Genomic DNA, 25,915 nt, shown 5'->3' on the forward strand with positions numbered 1-25,915 from the left:
TGGCATGAACCTGGTAATTACATGCCAGTTTTCCTAACAAGCATTGTGGCAAAAATACTTGTAAACATTCCTTGCGGTGAAAAGAAGAACATTTAAAGAACATATTATTTGATAAGCAATGTACTAGAGGGCACAACTACAAAATTCAAATGCCTATAAATTCAAACCTTTAGCACCGGCCATTAAGGCCGGTTTTGAAGAAAAAATGGCTTCCGCCCACTTCCAGCGCAGAACGGGGCGGCCACCATACTGGACAGGCCGGCAGTGCTGCCGTTGCCTGCACTCAACGCAAGTATTTTAATTACCAGGCACTTGGCGTCAGTCGGCATGTAACACTGGATTGATGCACGCTCATCGATTTTGGACGCCGCCGCTCCTCTTACCACCCTCTCCAAAGCACGCCCGTGCGTGCAGCCGTTGACAGCGCATAGAGCCAGGAGAAAGTGGTGGTGAGCTATAAACTCTACAGTAAACAGCTGCTCAGCTTATGTAATTGGAGTGAAAAGTGCTTCCAATGTGATGCATCAAATCTACCCCCTGGTCAGTCAAACATTGCAGGTGGTAAATACTTTACTGTACTACACTTGTAAGAATCTCAGGAAAAAATCAAAGCTGCATTTCCTTAAACTTTATCAATTGGGTTTTCTAGTTTAGAAACTGATAACATAATATGCAAAGTTTTCAAGTCTGTTTTTAAACGGTCAAGAATTAAGGAAAATTTAACACCATATTCTCACCAAGAGTTCTTCAAAAGTCTGCTGTTAAAAATGTAACTCTCTTTCGCATGATTTACAGTAATCTCGTGACCACGAGGTTCATGTTCCCAAGTGTCTGTGGGAGAACACTTGGGTACGAGTGATCATCATATCATAAGATTTAGATTAGCAATGGAGAGGAGCAAGGAACAATCTAGAGTGGAACTTCTAAACTGGAATAGGGCTAACTTCAATGGGATGCGAAAGAATCTAGCCAGGGTAAAATGGAACCAAAGACTGACAGGAAAAACTGTAACGGAACAATGGGTGATCTTTAAGGAGGAGATGTTCCAAGTACAAGCTAGGTACATTCCAACAAGAGGGAAGGGTAAGAGAACCAAAGCAAGGGCTCCTTGGATGACGAGGGAGATAGAGAAGATGATGAAACAAAAAAAGAGGGTGTATGATGCATGTCAGGTGACTTCTTCAAGGGAGACCCAGACCAAATACTGTAAGTTGAGAGGGGAAGTGAAGATAAGAATAAGATTGACAAAGAGAGAATGAGAGAGTAGAATGATGGTTAACATAAAAGGGAACCCAAAAATCTTCTACTGGCATGTAAACAGTAAGCGGGTAGTAAGAGGCGGGGTGGGGCCTATTAGAGACAAAGAAGGTGATATATGCTTAGAGGTGTAGGGCAAGGCTAGAATACACAATGAGTACATTGTATCGGTAAGGAGGTGGATTCTGAAAAAATATTTGTTGAAGTGGAAAAGGTAGAAGCAATGGAAGTGGTGAAAATTTATGGACAGGATGGACTAGAAAGACTGGGTATGCTAAGAGTGGACAAGTTGCCTGGTCCAGATGGCTTGCATCCCAAGTTACTAAGGGAATTGGGGGAGGAGATAGCGGAAGGGCTTGCCATAATTTTCCAATCATCTCTAGATGCGGGGGAGGTGCCTGAGGATTGGAAAGTGCCAAATGTGACACCTTGTTCAAGAAAGGGTGTAAGGACAATCCTAGTAACTACAGGCTGGTCAGCTTAACATCAGTGGTGGGTACAGTTTTAGAAACAATAATCAAGGAAAAAATTAACGGGCATTTGGAGAGGTTTAAGCTAATTAAGGAGAGCCAACACGGGTTTGTAAAAGGAAGATTGTGTTTGACTAATCTAATTGAATTTTTTGATGAAATAACAGAGAGGATTGATGAAGGGAATGCAATGGATGTTTTCTACATGGATTTTCAGAAGGTGTTTGACAAAGTACCACATAGAAGGCTGGTTAACAAAATTGAGGCTCATGGAATAGGTGGGTCAGTGGCAGCTTGGATAAGGAATTGAGGCTCATGGAATAGGTGGGTCAGTGGCAGCTTGGATAAGGAATTGGCTTAAGGACAGAAAACAGCGAGTTGTGGTAAATAACTGTTTTTCAGACAGGAGGATGGTAGACAGTGGTGTTCCCCAAGGGTCAGTGCTGGGGCCACTGCTTTTTTTGATATGTATAAATGACCTGGATATTGGAATACAGAGTAGAACTTCTAAATTTGCCGATGACACCAAGCTTGGGGTGTGGCAAACAGTGAGGATGATATCAATCGACTGCAACAGGACATAGAAAGGCTAGCAGAATGGGCAGACACGTGGCAGATGGAATTTAATACAGAGAAGTGTGAGGTGATGCATTTTAGCAGAAGGAACAGGGAGAGGCAATATTCAGAAATTCGGGTCTCCACGGGTGAGTACGCATGGGGTACTCGCCCGTAGGCCCAATGGAAGTGCCGGTTTCCTGCATGCACTGCGCATGCACAGGAAACCGGCACTTCCGTTCCCCTGAAAGCAGGGTTCAGAGGTCGAACGCGTGTGCGGGAGAGGCTGCGCGTGCGCATCGAACTTAGTTTTTTTTTTTAACAGGTTTTCCCGGGAGGGTAAGTCTCCAGAAGTTAGACATATAAAAAGCAGGCGTAAGGCCTGGTTTTTACAAGGTAAGTGGTGAATTAATTAAAATTAAAACATTTTTTCCACAGGTTTATTATTTTTAAATACTTTAAAGCAAGTTAAGTTTATTTTTAGCCCCGTTAGAAAATAAAATTATTTTTTTCAAAAATTTAAATAATTGTTTAAAATAGTTATTTCATGTAATTTATAGATTATTTAAAAATTTGATGTTTTTAAAAAATTTATTTGAAGATTTAGTGATGTTTTGGGGCCGTAGTATTTATAAGTTTTGACAGCTCTTCGTGTCAATCTTATGAATGGAGCATTCCCTGCTCCGATTGGCTCCCCATGGCCCACGTGATCCCAGGGGCCGCATCGAACTAACTGCGCCCCTGGTATACGCAAGCACTGCGCACCGGCAGCTGGAGCAGGCCCCGGATCGGAATTCCACGCGGGCCCACAGCTCAACGGCCGGCGCGCAAGGTAAGTGCAGGTCGGGGGCTTTCACCCGTGGGAAGCCCCCGACCTGAATTTCTGGGCCATACACTTAATGGCACAGTTTTAAAGCGTGTGCAGGGACAGAGGGACCTGGGAGTTAATGTGGATAGGTCCCTGAAGGTGGCAGGACATATTGAGAGAGTGGTTAGCAAAGCATATGGGATCTTGGGCTTCATAAATAGAGGTATTGAGTACAAAAGTTGAGAAGTTATGCTGAACCTTTATAAAGCGCTGGTTAGGCCACAACTGGAGTATTGCGTCCAGTTCTGGTCACCGCACTTTAGGAAGGATGTGAAGGGTGCAGAGGAGATTTACCAGAATGGTTCCGGGGATGGGGGATCTTAGCTACAAGGACAGGTTGGAGAAGCTGGATTTGTTTTCATTAGAGCAAAGGAGGTTGAGGGGTGATTTGATGGGTGTACAAGATTATGACTGGTTTGGATAGGCTAGATGGGGAAAGGCTGTTCCCACTAGTTGATGGTACAAGGACTAGGGGACACAGATTTAAGGTTTTGGGCAAGAGATACAGGGGGGAATGTGAGGAAAACTTTTTTACGCAGGGAGTGGTAAGGACCTGGGACTCACTGCCGACGGATGTGGTGGAAGCGGAAACACTCAATGTTTTCAAGGGGAGACTGGATAGGCACTTGAGGGAAATAAACTTGCAGGGCTATGGGGATAGAGCGGGGGAATGGGACTGACTGGATTGCTCTACCGAGAGCCGGCACGGACTCGATGGGCCGAATGGCCTCCTTCTGTGCCGTTATCACTCTATGACTATTTTTAAAAAATTATTTCAATTGATTTCTCATACAAAAGTTTAACGACATCTGTGCCACAGTCTTTCATTGTTAATAGGTGACTGTTCATGAACGCTGCACCAATTCTTTAGATGCGACCTTTGGCTTCCTGCTGATGTTACCGCTGAAAAGAGTGCGTTACATGGGAGATTCTGTGCTCCGCTCATTTAAATCATCAGGCAGCACCAAAATACTGGCGCTGCCTGCGCTCTTTTTGCGGGTGGCCATTAACCTTAGCCCGCGGCAGCACTGCCCGTTTTCGGGTTTAATTGAATTTCTAAGCCATAGCCTCAAGCAAGGTTAGAGATAATTAAAAAAAACTTTTTCCACAGGATAGTTTAAATGTCAAACAAACTTCCAGAAAAAGTAGTTGTTTCAGGATCAATTGCTGTTTTTAAAAAGAAACTGAGTTGGTATCGGTTGAGAAAGGGGATTGAAGGTTATAGAGATAGTAACAATATTTTTTTCATGGGATGTAGGGGAAAAAACTTAGCCTGGATTTTTCTCACTTTACCATTACATTTTTGGGTGTTAATTGGGTAGCTGGAAGTGTGTGGTGTGCCAATGGAAGTGTGTGGTGTGCCAATGGAAGTGTGTGGTGTGCCAATGGAAGTGTGTGGTGTGCCAATGGAAGTGTGTGGTGTGCCAATGCATTTTCCAGTGGGCGGGACCAGCAGTGGTGAAAGTGCCTGCGTCAAACAAATGGGCGCTTCATTTCAATATGTATTTGGAGTGTGTCTATCCTGCTCACCAGTTTCTGCTGTTTTGGCGTGCAGGATGTCCAGGTAAATAGCAGGCAATTCAAATGGGCATTAGTGCTGCTAGAGGTCATGGAAATGATATAGTAATAAGTCTATTTTGGTCCTTTCTCAAAATGTTTCTTTTTTGTGTTGTTTTTGCTGCTGGCACTTGGGCCTAGAAATTCACTTTGGGCCCGCCAGCTGGCGTGCGCCCAAAAGTTAGCGCTGAGCGCGGAGCCAGTTGCGCCCGTCAGATATTCAGTTTTTGCACCCCAAGTCGGAACCGGGCGCTATTCCAGGGTGTGCCCGCCCCCGCTTGGGGCGCTGAAACTGAATTTCAGCGCTCTAGGCGCCGCTGCGCCACCCGCTGCGGAGCGGCAGGCTGCGGTACTGCAGGCCTCCTCCTTCTCTTAAGGGGGAGGTGCCTGCAACGGGGAGATCGCCGCTGGATAGTGCCGGCAAATGAGCCCGGCACCACGGAGAAGTGCCGGGTTCGCGGAAAGCAGCCGGCAATGCCGCGGGGGGGGGGGGGGGGTGGAGGAAGCCGGGGAAGGAGGTGCGGGCAGGCGGCCGCCAAAAAAGCGGCCAGCCGCACATCCGCCTTAACTTGCCCCACTAACGCTACAGTACGGCCCCGTTTTCTGATCGCTGTTTGCGGCCGCTGCGGAAGAGGCGGCCGCAACTAAATATGGGGGTCGGGCCGGTATCGGGGCGGAACCGGGGCACTGTGCACACCGATGACGTCATTGGTGCCGGCGCAGCGCTAACGGCTGCCGCCGCCATTACCGCTGCGCTGAATATCAGCGCAAACTCCTCTATTGGCGCAGAAGCCCTCTTTGGCCGGTAACTGGCCGCAAAGCTGGCGGCGCCTTACTGAATTTCTAGGCCTTGGTTTCTTGTGCACCAGTTGTAAATTATTTTATTCCTGGCCCCCTAGCACCAAATAGTTTTGCAGTGGGAATCCCCTATCTGACATATTTGGAAGAGGAGGAGTATGCCAAGTAGGCTTGGCTGCACAGGAAATGATCTGTGCACACCCATTGATATGCAACTGCACCTTAGATTCAGGCGAACATACCTCACTTTGGGAGATGATTAGTCCGTGCAGAGGCTACTTTTCCCAAGGAATCTGCAACAGTAGAGCAGATGGTATCACTAAGATACGTGAATGTATGACTAACAGTAATGTTGGATGCTTCCTTGGAAGCACTCCAATCACACTATGTCATGCTTTCATTGGGATGTAACGGTGATGAAGAGTCAGCGTAGCCTGATTAGCTGCACCTGCCAAGATGCCACTAACCATTCCTGTAGGCCCTGCACACCTATTTGGCAATGGCCATGGAGCATGGACATCTCAGGATCTGGGTCTGCAGGAAGGCAGAGCTGTGCTATTTGCTATAAGGATACCTGCAGCTACCATGTAGCAAAGGGCTGGCACAGGCAGTGGCAGTAATGGTTAACTGTGGCCTGATTCTTGCCAATGAAGGCATGGCTGTGATGGGCATGCTACCATGGAAACATCCAATATTACAGTTCTTCCTGGTGGTGCCATCAGGTCTGCTTTGCATGGACTAATCATCTGGTAAATAAGGTATGTTCACTTCTATCAGCAGATTATGTATTAACCACTCACCAGTTTTTAAGGCAAATATTAAATCATCAAACTCTTGTGACTCCTCATCTGCCACCAGGTTGCTGTTGGCATAACTCCCTGTAGTGGCATAGGTGCTGCCATTCTGTGGACTCTGCTTGAAGATACTGCTTGCTTGACTGATAGGTCTCAAAGAGGCTCGTTCCCAGTCAGCAGGTATCTAAAGAAAGAATAAACTTCTAACAATTAGAAACTTAAGTATAATTAATTATAGCCCAGGAATGGGCGGTATCTTTAGAAAAGTTTGAGAATAAGCGCCAGGCGCTAATGCTTTAGACAGCACACAAAATTCATTCTCACTGCTCAAAGAAATGATTGGGGCACTAAATCAAGTCTTAAAGACCTCACTCAGTGGCGTTACACTCAAAGGGTGGACCAATATCGGGTGCAGTCTAATCTCAACTCGTCATTGTCACAGCCTTTTCCCCGTACTTAAAGGGGAGGTTCATTGATACTGCAGCTCCTCATTCTCAGCATTACTGGCTGTGCAGCAGCCTCAGCAAGGAGAAGCACAATAAGGAGAAGGAGCCAGAGGACTGAAGCAGACTCATGGCAGATCCACCTCAGTCGGGTGGTCAGGGTGATTGAGTGCTTCAACAAATGCTACATACCACCATCTGTACCACAAGCTTCACACACTGCCCAAAGCACCACAGCCCCAGCGCTCACCCACCAACAATCTCTACCTACTAACACTCACACCCACATAGAGTCATAGAGTTATACAGCACGGATAGAGGCCCTTCGGCCCATCGTGTCTGCGCCGGCCATCAAGCCCTGTCTAATCTAATCCCATATTCCAGCATTTGGTCCGTAGCCTTGTATGCTGTGGCATTTCAAGTGCTCATCCAAATGCTTCTTAAATGTTGTGAGGGTTCCTGCCTCCACAACCCTTTCAGGCAGTGAGTTCCAGACTCCAACCACCCTCTGGGTGAAAAAGTTCTTTCTCAAATCCCCTCTAAACCTCCCGCCCTTTACCTTGAATCTATGTCCCCTAGTTATTGACCCCTCTACTAAGGGAAAAAGCTCCTCAGCATCCATCCTATCTATGCCCCTCATAATTTTGTACACCTCAATCATGTCCCCCCTCAGCCTCCTCTGCTCCAAGGAAAACAAACCCAATCTGCCCAGTCTCTCTTCATAGCTGAAGCGCTCCAGCCCTGGTAACATCCTGGTGAACCTCCTCTGCACCCTCTCCAACGCGATCACATCCTTCCTGTAGTGTGGCGACCAGAACTGCACACAGTATTCCAGCTGTGGCCTAACCAGTGTTTTATACAGCTCCATCATAACCTCCTTGCTCTTATATTCAATGCCTCGGCTAATGAAGGCAAGTATCCCATATGCCTTTTTTACCACCTTATCCACCTGTTCCGCCACCTTCAGGGATCTGTGTACTTGCACACCCAGATCCCTCTGACCCTCCGTCTTGCCTAGGGTCTTACCATTCATTGTGTATTCCCTTGCCTTGTTAGTCCCCCCCAAAGTGCATCACCTCGCACTTTTCCGGGTTAAATTCCATTTGCCACTGTTCCGCCCATCTGACCAACCCATCTATATCGTCCTGCAGACTGAGGCTACCCACCTCGCTATTTACCACCCTACCAATTTTTGTATCATCCGCGAACTTACTGATCATACCTTTTACATTCATATCCAAGTCATTAATGTAGACCACAAACAGCAAGGGACCCAGCACCGATCCCTGTGGTACCCCACTGGCCACAGGCTTCCAGTCACAAAAACAACCTTCGACCATCACCCTCTGCCTTCTGCCACTAAGCCAGTTTTGTATCCAACATGCCAAGGCACCCTGGATTCCATGGGCTCTTACCTTCTTGACCAGTCTCCTGTGCGGGACTTTATCGAAGGCCTTACTGAAATCCATGTATACCACATCCACTGCGTTACCCTCATCCACACACCTAGTCACCCCCTCAAAAAATTCAATCAAATTAGTCAGACATGATCTTCCCTTGACAAAGCCATGTTGACTATCCCTGATTAATCCTTGCCTCTCCAAGTGGAGACAAATTTTGTCCCTCAGAATTTTTTCCAATAATTTTCCTACCACTGATGTTAGGCTCACTGGCCTGTAGTTCCCCGGTTTTTCCCTACTTCCCTTCTTGAATAATGGTACTACATTAGCGGTTCTCCAGTCCTCTGGCACATCCCCTGTGGCCAGAGAGGTCCTGAATATATGTGTTAGAGCCCCCGCAATCTCTTCCTTTGCCTCACACAGCAGCCTGGGATACATTTCATCCGGGCCTGGGGATTTATCCATTTTTAGGCCAGCTAAAACCGCCAATACCTCCTCCCTCTCGATGTTAATATGTTCGAGCATATCACAGTCCCCCCGCCCTATTTCTATGTCTACATCGTCCTTCTCCATAGTGAAAACAGATGCAAAAATTCATTTAGAACCCCTCCTACATCTTCCGGCTCCACACACAGATTGCCACTTTTGTCCCTAATGGGCCCTATTTTTTCCCTAGTTATCCTCTTACCCTTAATATACTTATAAAACATCTTAGGATTTTCCTTTATTTTGCTCGCCAGTGTTATTTCATGGCCCCTCCTTGATCTCCTAATTTCTTTTTTAAGTATCCCCCTGCACTTTTTGTACTCCTCTAGGGCTTCTTCCGTCTTTAGCCTTTTGTATCTGCCAAAAGCCCTCCTTTTTTTCCTAATCCATTCTCGTATATCCCCTGACATCCAAGGTTCCCTGTGGTTTTTGGAACCACCCTTGACCTTTACGGGAACATGTTGCCATTGTATGATCTCAATCTCCCTTCTGAAAGCCTCCCATTGCTCCGATGCGGGTTTTCCTACAAGTAGCTGATCCCAGTCCATTTTGGCCAGATCCTGCCTTATCCTATTAAAATCGGCCTTCCCCCAATTTAGAACCTTTATTTCCGGCCCATCCATGTCCTTTTCCATGACCACCTTAAATCTTACCATATTATGGTCACTGTCACCAAAGTGCTCACCTACAAGCACTTCTTCCACTTGGCCAGCCACATTCCCTAGAATTAGGTCCAGTACCGCCCCCTCTCTTGTAGGACTTTCTACATGCTGGCTCAAAAAGCTCTCCTGGATGCACTTTAAGAATTCTACACCCTCTGAGCCTTTCACACTCTGACTATCCCAGTTAATATTGGGGAAGTTGAAATCCCCCATTATTATTACCCTATTATTTGCACATTTCTCTGAGATTTGCCTACATATCTGTTCCTCTATCTCCCCCTGACTGTTTGGAGGCCTATAGTACACTCCCAGCAAAGTGCTTGCCCCCTTTTTGTTTTTAAGCTCCACCCATATGGCCTCATTAGAGGAACCTGCTAATATATCATCCCTCCTTACTGCAGTAATTGACTCCTTAATTAATATTGCAATACCCCCTCCTCTTATACCTCCCCCTCTGTCTCGCCTGAAGATTCTGTACCCCGGAATATTGAGCTGCCAGTCTTGCCCCTCCCTCAACCATGTCTCCGTGATAGCAACAATATCATACTCCCATGTGTTTATCAACACCTTCAGTGCCTTATCAACACCTTCACCATCTCATGCCTTGCACACAATAACAGCTAATCAACTACGGCAGACACAAGGGTCATTTGTTGTTGGAATGATTGGGATATGTGTGATATGTTTATGTATAAATTTTATTAATGGAGTTTGCAATATTTTGTGGTCTCTCTCATTTCACCTTTGCACCCAGGAGGATGCTGTGATATGGCATGACACAGGGATGGTATGATGGGCATGTGGTGAGCAAAAGGGATCTGGGGTTTAAGTCATTTTGCTGTGAGGCTGGAGGTCTGTTTGGAGGAGTTGGCAGAGTTCTGTGACCACCACCTTTGTGATGCGGAGCTGTCTAATACACTGCTCCTCGCTTAATTGAAGGTAGGAGAAGTGCTGTCGGAATACCTTCGGAGGGTAAGGCTTCCTGGTGAGAGCCCTGATGTCCCTTCTCATCCCTGTGCGCACATGTTCCTGTATTTTTGGCTGCCTATGCTCCCTCCGCTGTAGATCCTGGAGGGCGAGGTGGCATTCCAGTATAGCCCCCATTAATGTTGCCAAGTGTAGCAGTTTGAATCTTTGAACAATAAATGTAGACACTTTGCACTTGCCAGAAGACTGCTGATAAAAAAGCTTGAAATTACTCATACAAACTGCTCCACTGGCTGAAACTGACAAGAAGCCACTGAAACTAACCTGCCCTGACAGCTGCGAGTGAATAATGCTGATGCCTTTAAATAACGTCGCTGGAGCCGGCTTCTATCAGCTGTGCTCCTGCTCTCCCTGTCGCTGTCTGGTCGAGGTGCAAAGGTAAGTGGCAAAAATCAATTTTGCAGATCGGGCGTCACTGACGTCACGATCTGCCTACCTTGTACCAACGGCATAACGGAGGGTTCGGATTTGCCGTGTGTCACTGGATTCGCCTCGCCCCGGCGCTACTGCACAGCCCCCAGTTAGCGAGAGGCGCTAACCAACTGAATTTTTCTCCCACTGTCTGTCAGATTAACAAATCAAGATAAAATAACCAGGGCAGCTTTAGGACTGTGCAAACCTTGCAATTACAAGTGACATAATGATACATTTATAGAATACAAACAGAAAAAGTTTGCGAAACACTATTTTCATTAAAATGGCATTCTTTTAATAATCCTAAGGGTCTGCTTGGCTCAGTTAGTAGCACTCTCAAGTTGAGTGTCACCCTCACTTCAGCACGTAGGTAGGGTGAATTTCTGCTGGGTGAAAGAAACACAGAAACCTGATAAAACGGCGTGAACAACAGCGGATGAGCGGGAGAAATTTACCCTCTTGATCTCGTGCAGTATTAAGGGATGGTGCAGTGTTACAGGGTGAAATGTTATACTGAGGCCACATCTGCCTGTTCCCTTGTTTTAGTTGGATGTTAAAGATTCCATGGCGTTATTTGAAGATCAGGGTGTTTTCCCAGTGTTCTGGCCAACATTTATCCCACAACCAACACTGCCCAACAAATTAAGTGGTCATTTGTTTCATTACTGTGGGATATTACAATGTGCAAAATAGCTGCTGTGTTTTCCTACATAACAGTGATTCCATTTCAAAGTAATTTATTGTATGTGAAATACTTTGGGACATTTGTGAAAATCCTAAACTATACTCATTAGGACGGGTCACAGCACTTTGTTAAGATATGTGAAACTCTGACTATTGCTTTTATTGGAAGTGCCTAAAATGACCAATCCAACTTGAAATAAACAGCTGATGCAAGTTGGTCATGTATGTTGTATCTTCCAACATAGGCAAGTATAAAAGAGACCTTTATATAAAATTATAAATTTATCAGCAGTGTTTTATGACTGACAATTTCTTGCAATTTAGGATTCTGAATAACCATTATGGAGGGAATTTAGTTAAATGTAATGGACTATCTTTCTATAGGGATATCTTCACTGAAAATTCTTCTTTTGCTATACTTTCATTTTCCTCATTTGTGCGTTTATGGGCTAGAGGTGAATTGATAAGTTGATGCGTGTCCAAGAATTGTGGTGTGGATTTTTCTTTACATTATGCTAGCTTAACTCCAGCTGGCTAGGGAGGAAAATCAGAGCTGTTTCACTGACTCCCTGACAACCTCTCCCACTCTGAGATTGGAGAGATTCAAACGGGCAGTTGCGGCATGTTCAAGGACTTTGGGGGGGAAAGAAAGGTTAGAGATGGGAGGTAGTTTGCAAGGACAGAGGGACAAGGATGGTTTCTTTTGAAGAGGAGGATGATGACGGCTGTTTTGCAAGGGGAACAGTATCTGAGGAGAGGGAACTATTTACAATGTCACTACCACTATTGCTGTTGATGTTCTGTGAGCACAATTTGTTTTTAATGCGTTCACTGTATTTTAAACTGTATGTTTGTGGATACTGTTTGTGAGATGTTGCATATTTTAAATGCGTCATTTGCTTACTTAGTAACAGCTGCTGCTTTTCAAAAGTAATTCATTGTGTGAAGTGATTTGAAATCTTTGACTTGATAAGACAGTATTATAAATCTCAGTTGTTTCAGCACTGTATAGTTATGCTGTGATACTCATATTTGTTGGGCTACTGTGACATGAACAGTATTTTCTAACAGGGAACACAAAATACTATGCTACAAATAGAAATTTCTGTGAGGGCTGAGTTTAGCAGTTATAACCCGTCCTTTCCATCTTTGGGACCTGGATTTCAATCTATTCAACCCAGACTGACATGACTCTTATCTCTAATGGCTGGTAAAGATATTAATAATGAATGTTTCTTCTAGGATTACAGCAAATGATTCTGCACCATTGGTTACACGATCGGTTTGACGGCAGCTGTAAACTGAATCAAGTTGGGATTTCAGTTGCCATATAATTGGGGCTGTTAGTTGGATTCACTGGTTCTAGATAAGAGCACCTCACATAGCAAGAGTACACAGGTACAAAGCTCAGTTTTAGCTCTAGTTAAGGTACCACCTTAATTGGTTTACTTTAGACAGAAAACTGGTTACACCGTTCCTCTATGAAGCATCTAGAATACTGCTAACTGGATGGATATCTACAGTTGACCAATTACCTTGAGCCAACTTATAACAAGTATATAGTCTACTGCAACCATCATATGTGAAGTGATGGTCCTTATTGGATGCTTGGGTAAAATTAAATGCTAAACCGTGCACAGCACAGAGTGCAGCCTGAACTGCATGAAAATGCTACATGCAGAAGCATTGAAAGGAATGGCCATTGGGAGAGTTAAAACATAGATTTTATAGTAAGAGTTTATTGGAAAAAATATTAAATATCTCTGCTGAGCTAGAAACCGATTACTAGATTTAAATCAGACTTCAGTGATGCATTAATGAGGAAAACAGCTGCCTGGTTTCTACCTGGCACACTGCCTCCCATTTGCTGTGGTGTTAGATTCCTAGGGCCAAGGCTTGTACACATAGGAAAACTTCAAATTTCACAAGAGCTGTTGCTTAAACTTTGATTACATCTGTGCCAAGAATAAAGGGCACTTCATGACACGACCATGGAGGAGGCCATTAAGTTTAGGCACTACAGAAAATAAAAAAGTAAATCCATATGGTGATAGATGGGAATTAAGGAATTATTATTCACTTTGCTTTATCATTATTGTAGTTGCAATTCTACGATAACTGGACAACATGAAAGTAGAACACAAATCATAGAGAGTGTAAAGTTTAATCAATCTATGAAAGTTAAAAAGCGGAAAATTATCTGTATGAGTAATCTTTCTATTTGTTGCATTTAAAGTTTCTGAAAGTTTCTGATACTCCTCTTTCTGAAAATGAAAATGAAAATTATTTAAACAAATGTGTGCTGTTTTCATAAAGTTTTGCAAGGGATTGTTAAAGCAGCAACACAATGGCCAGGATTTTATGGCCAGCAGTGAATGAACAGCACTAGCTGTTCATTACACTTACACTTGCCCACAGACTTTCTATGGGGTTTTGCACTGGAACTTGTGGTGATTAGAAAGCCATTTTAACGCTGCACTCTCTACAGGAGATCTGGGACCTATGTGAGCAGGGAAAGCAATTGTGTATCTGCTTAACCAATCATGTTGAAGAATCCTTACTGAGGCACGCAAAGTCTAAACCAGGAAGCGTAAATTAGAACAGTTAATTCAGTGCCAAATCATGTACAGAAAGCAAAATGAAGAGATGGAAAAAAAGATGTGATTAAGAGTGAGTGAGACAAAAGAGACAGAAAGAAAAAGTTAAAAAAATTATTTAAATTTCCTAATTTCTTAAAAACTCTGACAATAATTAAAATCTGTAGGAATGAGACTCCACAATTCTAAAAGTTAATTTTCAGTGTCAGTGATGTTGTTTGGAAGTAATTAAGACTTAACATGCCATTAAAAATTTACTTATACTGGAATGGACACGCCCCAAATTTTTCTGGTGAGTTTAAGAACATAAGAAATAAGAGCAGGAGTAGGCCATATGGCCCCTCGAGCCTGCTCCACCATTCAATAAGATCATGGCTGATCATCGACCTCAACTCCACTTTCCCGCCCGATCTCCATATCCCTTGATTCCCCTAGAGTCCAAAAATCTATCTATCTCAGCCTTGAAAATACTCAAAGACTCAGCATTCACAGCCCTCTGGGGCAGAGAATTCCAAAGATTCACAAACCTCTGAGTGAAGAAATTCCTCCTCATCTCAGTCTTAAATGGCCTACCCCTTATCCTGAGAGTATGCCCCCAGTTGATAAATTGACCCTTAGTGTTAGGGGGATTAAATACGTGGGGTTACGGGGATAGGGTGGGATATGTGTTGGTGTAGGGGTTACGGGGATCGGGTGGGATATGTGTCGGTGCAGGCTCGATGGGCCGAAATGGCCTCTATCTGCACTGTGAGGTTTCTGATTTCTGTGATTTCTGTAGTTCTAGACACTCCAGCCAGGGGAAACAACCTCTCAGCATTTACCCTGTCAATCCCCTTCAGAATCTTGTGTTTCAATGAGATCACCTCTCATTCTTCTAAACTCCAGAGAGTATAGGCCTATTCTACACAAACTCTTATCATAGGACAGCCCTCTCATCCCAGGAATCAATCTAGTGAACCTTCGTTGCACTGCCTCCAAGGCAAGTATATCCTTCCTTAGATAAGGAGACCAAAACTGTGCGCAGTACTCCAGGTGTGGTCTCACCAAGGCCTTGTACAATTGCAGCAAAACTTCCTTACTCTTATACTCCAGACCTCTTGCAATAAAGGTCAACATGCCATTTGCCTTCCTTATTGCTTGCTGTACCTACATGCCAGCTTTCTGTGCTTCTTGCACAAGGACACCCAAATCTCTCTGAACACCAACCTTTGAAAGTTTCTCACCATTTAAAAGATATTCTGCTTTTCTATTCTTCCTACCAAAGTGAATAACCTCACATTTCCCTACCTTATACTCCATCTGCCACCTTACTGCCCACTCACTTAGTCTATCTATATCCCTTTGCGGACTCTTTGGGCTGGATTTTACCAGTCCTGAGGAGGCAGGTTTGGAGGCGGGACTGCTGGGAAAATCAAAAAGAATAGGAGCGAGTCCTGAACCCACTCCCAACCCGCCTCCAAGCAATCTTCCCGGGAGTCGGGTCCCCAATTTGCGCAGGGACCCAACTCCTGGCGGCGGGAAGAGGCTTATAGCCATTTAATTGCCTGTTAACAGGCAGTTAAGTGTCTTTTTCCCATTTTGAGACTTCTGCTGCGGGCTTCCCAACATTGGGAAACCCCGCCAGGGTAAGTGAGGCATGCTGTGGGTCTGTTGTAATGTTTGTGTATAGATGACAGCTGCAAAAGGATGTGAAAGATGCAATGGGACACTGATGAGTATCAGAGGTAAGGAAATGTTGAGAAGGTAATTTTTAATGTGTTTAGATTTTTCTGTAGGTGACAAGCTTTGACGTGTTTGTGTGGCCTCACCTCATTGGGAGAAGTGACAGATTACTTCTGTACCTTCACCTGCAGCTGCCATCTGTTTTATCCTAAGGAGAGAGTCATTGGAGAGCCTGGGAGCAAGGGCTCACCTTTGTACAGTGATTGTCAGTGTTTGACAGCACCTCAATGCTATCAAACACTGTCAAATCATCTGTCAAAAATAAATGGGTCATGTCCCTTTAAGAAAACCGGCAGATGAAGCGTCATCAACTGATATCATCTGACACCGGCTTTCCCTTAATTGGCCAGCAAGCCCGCAAGGCGGGCTTTACAAGGCCAATCAGGGGAAAATAGTGTCTGTGCGTCGGATGAGTTGGGGGCGGGACTAGAACACGGAAGGCAGCAGTCCCGCCCCCAACTCGTCTTGGCAGGTAAAATCCAGCCCTTTGTGTTCTCTTCACAGCTTACTGTCCCACCTAGCTTTGTATCATCAGCAAACTTGGATACATTATATTCGGTCCCTTCATCTAGGTCATTAATATAGATTGTAAATAGCTGAGGCCCCAACACTGATTCTGGCAGCACCCCACTAGTTACAGCCTGCTAACCTGAAAAAGATCCATTTATCCCTACTCTGTTTTCTGTCCGTTAACCAATCCTCTATCCATGCTACTATGTAACCCCCAACCCCATGAGCCCTAATCTTGTATAATAACCTGTTATGTGGCGCCTTATCGAATGCCTTTTGGAAATCCAAATATACTACATTCTCTAGTTCCCCTTTATCTACCCTGCTGGTTACATTCTCAAAAAACTCTAATAAATTTGTCAAACACGATTTCCCTTTCATAAAACCATGTTGACTCTGCCAAATCGCATTATGATTTTCTAAGTGCCCTGATACCACTTCCTTAACAATGGATTCCAGCATTTTCCCGAGGACTGATGTCAGGCTAACTGGCCTGTAGTTCCGTTTTCTCTCTCCCTCCTTTCTTGAATAGCGGTGTTACATTTGCGACCTTCCAATCCGCTGGGACCATTCTAGAATCTGGGTAATTTGGGAAAATCAAAACCAATGCATCCACTATCTCTTCAGCCACCTCTTTTAGAACACTAGGATGTAGGTCGTCAGGTGCAGGGAATTTATCGGCTTTTAGTCCCATTAGTTTCTCTAGTACTTTTTCTCTACTTATATTAATTATGTTAAGTTCCTCACCCTCATTAGACCCTTGGTTCCCCACCATTTTTGGTATGCTTTTTGTGTCTTCTACTGTGAAGACAGATACAAAATATTTGTTTAACGTTTCTGCCATTTCCTTATTCCCAATAATAATTTCTCCTGTCTCAGCCTCCAAGGGACCAATGTTTACTTTTGCTACTCTCTTCCTTTTTACATACTTGTAGAAGCTCTTACAATCTGCTTTTATATTTCTTGCTAGTTTTCTCTCATTCTATTTTTTCCCTTTTTATCAATTTTTTGATCAACCTTTGCTGGTTTCTGAAACCCTCCCAATCCTCAGGCTTACTATTATTCTTTGCAACATTATAAGCTTCTTCTTTCAATCTAATGTTATCCTTAACTTCTTTAGTTAGCCATGGTTGGCTGAATATTTCCGTGGAGTTTTTGTTTCTCAATGGAATGTATTTTTGTTGAGAATTATGAAATATTTCTTTAAATGCTAGACACTGCTTATCTACCGCCACACCTTTTAATCTATTTTTCCAATCTACCTTAGCCAACTCGCCCCTCATACCTATGTAATGGGCTTTATTTAAGTTTAAGACTCTAGTTTCGGACTGAGGCAAGTCACTCTCAAAATTAACGTGAAATTATATCATATTATGGTCACTCTGCCCCAGAGGATCCTTTACTATGAGATTGCTAATTAACCCTGTCTCATTACAATATTTAGTGGGTATCTATCATGTAAGTGCTGCAATTTTACGCCCTTCCATGTATTTCAATACAGCTTCTTGAGGAGCAGGACAACTCGGACCGCAACTTCCTGATTTCCAAGTTTAACTGTGCATGTTTGGTTGTCGGAAGTTGCTGTCCGATTTACTCTTTAATAATGGTGAGCGCTGATAGGCTCACTGTTATTTTTACTGAAAAATCTGGACCTTTTTTTTGTTCTGGGCTTTCGTGAAACGCTGGGGCCTTTCAAAATTCCCAATTAGTTTGGATCAATTATAGATTTCTCATCTTGTTTTTTATGTAATCTTGATGCACATTACAACAGTCCTACATTACAACAGTAACTACACTTCAAAAAAAGTACTTCATTGGCTGTAAAGCGCTTTGGGTTGTCCGGTGGTCATGAAATGCGCTATATAAATGCAAGTCTTTTTTTCTTAAGAAGTACTACTGCAGTCCTCAGACCGTCAACTTTGCTGATTCTGTTGGAATCATGATAATGAAATACAACTTTTCTTAGATGTCAATGCATTAATACAAAGAAGCAAATATGTAAGATATGTCTGCACTGGTAATTGAGATGGATGTACATCTTTGGGCACAGAATGTATACACACAGGGAAATAATCCAGATTAGACCTGGCTCCCAATGGAGGATTAAGTAAATCTAAGTCAAACTTTATCCTGATTAAACATTAGGGAATATTAAACAAGCTGTCTTTTTAGATTTAAAATAATCTGGCCTAGAAATTTGTCTGTGGCGATGGCGCAAAACGGGCGGTATCAGATCGGCTTCCCGTTATACGCAGTGCCTGATAGTCAGTCAATGGAACTAAATACCAGGCACTGCGTATACCAGGCGGCTGATCCGATACAGCCCATTTTGTGCCACCACCCGAGATGAATTTCTAGGCCTCTAAGTCTATTGTGCATTAGGTGGCATAACATGGGATACAGATAGAGATGACAGATTTGAACCTGGTGGTTTCTGGGAGCATGAACGACTTGGAGAAATTGTACTGTGGTATCAATGAACAACATGTTTCCAAGAGGAGCAGGAGTAGGCCACTCGGCCCTCTGAGCCTGCTCGCCATTCAATAAGGTCAAGACTGATCTTCTATCTCAACTCCACTTTCCTGCACTATCCACGTATCCCTTGATTCCCTTAATATCCAAAAATCTATCGATCCCTGTCTTGAATATACTCAACGACCCAGCATCTACACCCTTTGGGGTAGAGAATTCCAAAAATTCACAACCCTCTGCGGGAAGAAATTTCTCCTCAGCTCTGTCCTAATAGCCGATCCCTTATTCCGAGACTGTGACCCCTGTGCTAATTTGGAGGTCGAACTCCAAACCATCGTCAACACGTATGAGAGCATGGGCCTTACACTAAACATCCATAAGACAAAGGTCCTCTACCAACCCGCCCCCACCACACAGTACTGCCCCCCGATTATCAAAATCCACAAGGCCTTGGACAACGTGGACCACTTTCTATACTTCGGGAGCCTACTGTCAACAAGGGCAGACGTCGACGATGAAGTCCAACACTGCCTTCAGTGTGCCAGTGCAGCCTTCGGTCACCTGAGGAAGAGAGTGTTTGAAGACCAGGACCTCAAACCCGGCACTAAGCTCATGGTCTACAGAGCAGCAGTGATACCCGCCCTGCTGTATGCCTCAGAGACATGGACCATGTACAGCAGGCATCTCAAAGCACTGGAGAGGTACCACCAATGCTGCCTCCGCAAGATCCTGCAAATCCATTGACAGGATAGGCGCACCAACGTCAGTGTTCTTGCTCAGGCCAACATCCCCAGCATCGAAGCTTTGACCACGCTCAATCAGCTCCGATGGATGGGTCACATTGTCCGCATGCCCGATACGAGACTCCCAAAACAAGCACTCTACTCGGAACTCCGACACGGCAAGAGAGCCCCAGGTGGGCAGAGGAAACGCTTCAAGGACACCCTCAAAGCCTCCTTGAAAAAGTGTAACATCCCTACCGACACCTGGGAATCCCTGGCCCAAGACCGCACAAAGTGGAGGAGAAGCATCCAGGAAGGCGCCGAACACCTCGAGTCTCTTCGCAGGGAGCAAGCAGAAGCCAAGCATAGGCAGCGCAAGAAGCGCACGTCAACCCAAGCATCCCACCCACCCGCCCCTTCAACCGCCGTCTGCCCCACCTGTGACAGGGACTGTAGGTCCCGCATTGGACTCATCAGTCACCTGAGAACTCATTTTTACTGTGGAGGCAAGTCATCCTCGGTTCCGAGGGACTGCCTAAGAAGAAAAAGTGACCCCTAGTTCTAGAATACCCAGCCAGGGGAAACATCCTCCCAGCATCTACCCTGTCAAGCCATAGTCGAGTAAGTGATGGTTAACTGTTTGAATTTGTATGGAACAGCATTCATAAGGAGATCCATAAGTAGAAGAAGCAGGAGTAATTTCACTGTTGTCTTTAAATAAACTTTTAAAGAAAATTAAATTGTTCTTCATTTGTTTCAGTAATAACATTGTGATTAATGTGATACTGCATTGAAGTCTGTGTCACACACTTTCTATGCATTCTCTAAAAGCCTCAATGTATATGTACTTTATTGTCCCTCTTTCCCTCTCTTGGGCCGAGATTTTCCTTACCTCGGTGGGACCGGGATCGGTGGTGGGTCGTGGCCCCACTGCTAGCTCTATCTCACTCTGGAAAATGAATTTCCATTGATAGGGCTTGTTAAGCCCGCCCAGCATGTTTCCCGCTTCAATTAGAGGAAGCGGCTCTGGTGACGCCAGCCGGTTTCCTTAAAGGGACCATGGCCAACTTTCTTTTAACATTTGTGCTGCAAGCACTGATAATCACTGCACAAAGGTGCAGAGCTGCACCCAGGTTCTCCCATGACTTCCTCCATATGCTTATGGAGGGAGTCAGAGCATGCAGGGAGGCCCTCTTCCCATCCCATGGGTGGAAGAGACCTCCCCAGGAGACCAACATAACCTGGTTGCACATTGCAGAGGAGGTCACAAGCAGGGATGGCGTCAGGAGGACCTGGATGCAGTGGTGCAAACCTTTCAATGATCTCATTAGATCAGGAAACGTTAGTACAAAGCCACACTCACCTTCATTCTGCTGTGCCTCTCATCACATCCCCATCACTCTGCCTTCCCTACCCTACTGCTGCACATCCTTCCTCACACCAACTTACCTCCACCCATCACTCTATCTACGTTATCACATCCCTATCTCACGAGCCACCCCTCACACTCATCCTAGTGCAATCATACCAACTAACAACACACAAGGGTAGCCACTTGGGTGTTTTATGCAATGGCCACGTAAAGTTTTTGTTAATATGCTGTCAAACATTGAAATCTTTATTTTCAACACTTTGCGTTCTTGGACAAATTTTTGTGCACCTTTGGAAATGGCTTAGTGAGTTGCAGTGAATGGTGAGACATAACAGTACCCCCTGCAATGGTGATAAGTGTGAAAGGAATGGTTTGGACATTGTAGGGATGCTTTCAAGTGTTGGTGTGGGTTGGTGCCAACCTGGTGCATCATGTGGCAGCCAGGGTATACAGCATCAAGTGAAGTAAATCTGGCCACGATGAGGCCATCCCATGCCTCCTGGGCAGCAACGTGCTCGGGTGTTGATGCCCTGTGCAGCATCAGGTGATTGCAAAGAAGGTTGGTGCTGTTGTTGGTGCTGCTGGTGTGTTGGGGCTAATCGCGGTCGGATTCTGAGGACCAAGCTGAGACAGTATAAAGGGCACCCATGTTGATGGACTAGATGGTAGGTGAAGTAAAGACGATGGTGAGAGAGTGCTTCCAATGAGGTAAGAGTGGATGGAGAGTGGAAAGTGGAAAACCTGCAGAATCTGTGCTGGAAATGGACTGAGAAACAGCTTGTGGCTGAGGAAAGTGATGATCTGTCAGGTGGGAGCTTTACTGTATATTTGAAGCTGTCAAGTAATCAGCTGGAGCAATGGCCATTCAACTCCTGCCTCCGGTTCACAGACGTGGTCACCTAGCAGCGTCGACCCCATGGACGAGCAGTTAAAGTGAAAAGGTAAGGTTAAAAGCATTATTAAGGGTCTGTCAACAACCAACAATAATCTCTAGCCTTGTATTTTGTGGTGTCTTGAACTGACAGGAAGTGAAGGAACAGCCACCATCTGATGGATTAATTTAGATGTGGACATTTAATTAAAAGAGTTAGGAGGGATCAGAACACAGAAAGAAATAGGGGGAAGGAAGCAACACAGTGAGGGAGACAGAGAGAGAAGGGAGAAATGGAGAGAGGAAAGAGAGATACAGAGAAAGATGAAATGAAGGATTTAATTGGGATGCTTGCCTCTGCAGGTTGGGTCGGATTGGAGATCACACACACACGCCATTGGGAAAGGCGAATTGCAGTGGGTTGACAGTGAGGTCCCGACCCGCTGTCAAATAAAAATCAAATTTCCCACCCGACCTGCCACCAATCCCGCCCGCTGACCCCCTGGAAAATTCCCCTCTTAATCTCCATGCTACACAACTTCACTGCTCAGAGGGAAAATCAGGTGACCTTCTGCCAGGCTGTCCTGCCAGGCTGTCCTGTTAAGAAGTGTGTAAGAACAGACCAAAATGGTGCTCCCTTCAATATTTGTTTCCTTTTCTATTTTTGCTCTGTGCCTTCCTATGATGGAATAGGCTCAAATGGTGTCCGAGTACTGTGAAGCACAATGTATTGCAGCTTTGCAACAACATCATTCATTGTAACAATTCAGTCAACTTTTCATCACACAAACCTGCCCTTAATGTGATTACTTTATACATAGAGCTACTACTACATAATTAAATTGAATATTTAAGTCGTTGATTTTAAATGTAATACGGTACACTATCCCTTATCCGAAAGCCTTGGGACCAGCTGAGTTTCGGTTTTCAGAATTTTTCGGATTTCAGAAGGTATTATTATAAGACTGGGAAATTTGTATTTAATATAAATTTTAAAAGTTCAGGCTACCTCTTGCGACTGTTCCGTGTCTCATTCCCCTTCCTGCTTCTCTGGAAAGCCGGATATCGGCTGACTCCTACTAAGCTGGCCCGCAAATCAGGTCAGGGGTCGGGTGGGGGGAGAAAAGAATATCGGATGGGCCGCGGTTCAGGTCGGGGGGGAGAAAAGAATATCGGACGGGCCGCGGTTCGGTTCGGGTCGGGGGGAGAAAAGAATATTGGACGGGCCGCTGCAGCTATCGGACGGGCCGCTGTATTGTTGGGTTCACTCTCCCGGTACCTCCTTCACACTGCCCGGCTCGGCCTGCAATCTCCTACCCAGGAGGGAACTCTGTGACCCTCTGCCCTGCTCAGCGTAAGTCGTGCACCACTCTGGTCATGTCGTGCGCACGACTTACGCTGAACGAAAAAACTTTCGGTTTTTAGAGGTTTTCGGAAGTTCGGATAAAGGATAGTCTACCTGTACAGCAGCACCAGGACATTTTCTGTCTCACTGAGAAGACCATGATCCATGTGTCTATAAAGCTCCATGCAATTTGTGTGGACACACAGATACTTCTGGATGCTTACAGAATGTGGTGGAAAATGTTAACACCCACTTATAGACAACATGTTCACTGAAGGCTGCCAGTCGTAAACAGCTGGTTCTGGAAGAAGAAAACAACTCCTTTAAGAGTAACATGATATGTACTACACTATTTTGCTATTAATGGAATATCGTGAAACATGTTTTGCTTTACCGCTAGTTAAGAAGGAAACTAAATTCAAGCAGTTTCATTTCATTGCATTAATTGCTGTTATTACTGCAGTCAGTTTTCACCTGTGTTTTATTCTATTGGTGACAGTACTTAAGTTTCAACAATGAAATCATGGGCTAGATTTTCCTCTGCTATATCACCTCAAATTGAGGGAGGGGTAGATAGTGCAGGCAGAATAGTAGTGGGGACTGGAGGGGACATGGGCCTAGTAGAGGCCACTTCTTGCACCATTTTGGCCTCAATGCATCACTATTTTAGGTCTTGGTCGTGGCCTAAAAAGATTTTCTCTTCTACTCTTTCGAGGCTCTTCTGCCTCTTTAAATATCTGGTCATCTGTTATGATGTAACACTGGCAGTGTCATTACAGCACTACTGGGATTTTTCTCTCTCACAGCAGCTGACCTCCATTTGATGGGAAGGAATGCTCTTGGAACCTGCCCTGTATTGCAACTGACCTCAGACCCGGGAAAATGGGTCAGGGTTGTGGTGGTCTTGAGGCGGTGGGCAGAATTCCTTCACCCACGCGAAGAGAACCCAGCTCTATGGATCAATTTTACACCAGCATGTCATGCCCTATGAGTGCCTGTAATTTTTATGTTGACTTAGTAGCAAATGGAAAATAGCAAGAGAGTTACAATAAAAATCCTGAATGCTTTTCTCTTTAAGCACAAACTCTTGCTGGGTATGGTTCCACTGACACTCCGAGTGGCTATTTTTTATGTATGAGCCTAGACAGTGAGTGTCAGGAGTTGATTTTTCCCCTGCCCAGCCCATGATGCGGAAGCCAATTGCAGCATTCCAATTGTTGCCCAGGCTAAGAACAGCAAACTCCACACTGATGGGAGATCAGACCAGGTGGTTTGGCTTAGTATCATCCTTAGCTGTACCTTTAACCACAAGGCTATCAACAGAACTTTAAGAATTGATAAAATAGAATATCTATAATCAATAGTATAGAGAGCAATTTTTTTTTAAACTTTCTATAAATTCTGCTCAATGCTTATCAGCAACAGTAGAGTATTTGGCACAGCATTCTTTGTGCCAGCTATGCACCGAGGGAACTTCCCCAGGTTTCCCCTGCTCCCTCATTTGCATGGTGCTAGTGTACTCCAGTGTGATTTGTGTCCTGCATTGGGAGCAGCAGTGTAAATATACACCTGCACTTCATATCGGTTGCAACTTGTTGATTTCTGCTTTTTCTTGTCTGTATTACACAGTGGGGAGGGGACTATCTCTCTTTTCTGAAAGAAACTTTCAGGTTATGCTGAGGGAGGTGATGACAAGGAGATGTGTCATGTTTGGATGTCAGAGTCACCCTCTTCAGCAAGCTGTGGTCAGGGATGCCTGGGAGAGGTAGATCAGCAAGTTAATGCAGTGTTTACAGTATAGAGGCCACCTTCGCCGATGAAAAATTCAACACCCCGATGAGCAATGTTCCTGTTAAGCTGCACAGCTGCGTGGCCGGGTAGCAGTCTGGAGGTCCTGCGCACCCAATAAAAAAATAGCTGGAACAGTGCTGATGACCTTTCCCAATATCAGTGCCTCCTGCACTTCATAAGATCACAAGTTAATCACGGATGAGGAAGACCATTTGGCCCACATTATTTCATCCATCCAGAGGCAGTCTCACCATTGCAGCATCCAATTGTTTCTTAAATAAATCCAGGGGTTTTGCCTTTACCACTCTACTGGGAAGTTAATTCCCAGTGTTGATCACTCTGTGTGAAGAAGAACTTCCTTACATCAGTCCTAAAGTTGCCTTTTACTAGTTTGAACCTGTAACACCTTGGAGACCAGAAATGGATGCAGTATTCAAGGTGTAGTCTAACCAGAGCACTGAACAGTTTGAACACATATTCAACTATTTTGACAATGAAGTTTAACATTATTGGCTTTGTTGATTGCTGCTCTGCATCAGTTGGACATGTTTACCGTTGAGTCTACTAAGACTTGCAAGGTGTCTTTCAATCTCATCCTTTGCTATTTCAACAATATTCATGGAGTACATGTGTTGCCTTATTTTTCTATCCTATTTGCAAGAATTTGAGTCAGCCTAGGCTCAGTGGTAGCATTCAACCTCAGAGTCAGAATGTCATGGGTCCAAGCTGCACTTAAGCACATAATCTAGGCTGACACTTCAGTACAGCACTGAGGGAGTACAGTACTGTACTGCATTCTCAGAATTACTGTCCTTCGGATGGTAAACTGAGGCACTATCTGTCCTCAGAGTGCAAATGATCACGCGCTCTGAAATGGTGTGCCTACAACACATACACAAAGACTTTTAAGTCAATGGAAAAGAAAATCGAGCGTGGTGTAAAACAGACTGCTGATCTGCTATCGCCCATTTCGCGCTATCACCGATGACCGATTTCACCTCCATTGAATGTCAACTGCTAACATTAGTCAACCTCCGTCTATTAGAAGCTCTTGTGCAAAACAGGAAGGCTGGCCAAATGCAAGCCATAAAAACAGGTCCATCTCTTCATGCTTTGAGTCCATGCATGAAATAGCGTG

At 44.7% G+C, this 25,915-nt stretch overlaps 1 protein-coding gene across 5 annotated transcripts in view; it reads right to left on the reverse strand.

The window, feature by feature from the left end:
- Window positions 1–25,915, reverse strand: part of adgrv1 (adhesion G protein-coupled receptor V1) — a 986,427-nt gene that overhangs the window by 5,332 nt on the left and 955,180 nt on the right. For all 5 annotated transcript variants that reach the window (XM_085989059.1, XM_085989068.1, XM_085989050.1 and 2 more), the window contains one exon: window positions 6,306–6,483. In XM_085989059.1, coding sequence (XP_085845185.1) covers window positions 6,306–6,483 — 178 coding nt within the window. The remainder of the gene's footprint in view (window positions 1–6,305; window positions 6,484–25,915) is intronic.

This window comes from Somniosus microcephalus, chromosome 1 (assembly GCF_052327205.1).
Source record: "Somniosus microcephalus isolate GS21.2 chromosome 1, FLI_Smic_1.0, whole genome shotgun sequence".
NCBI lineage: Eukaryota > Metazoa > Chordata > Chondrichthyes > Squaliformes > Somniosidae > Somniosus > Somniosus microcephalus.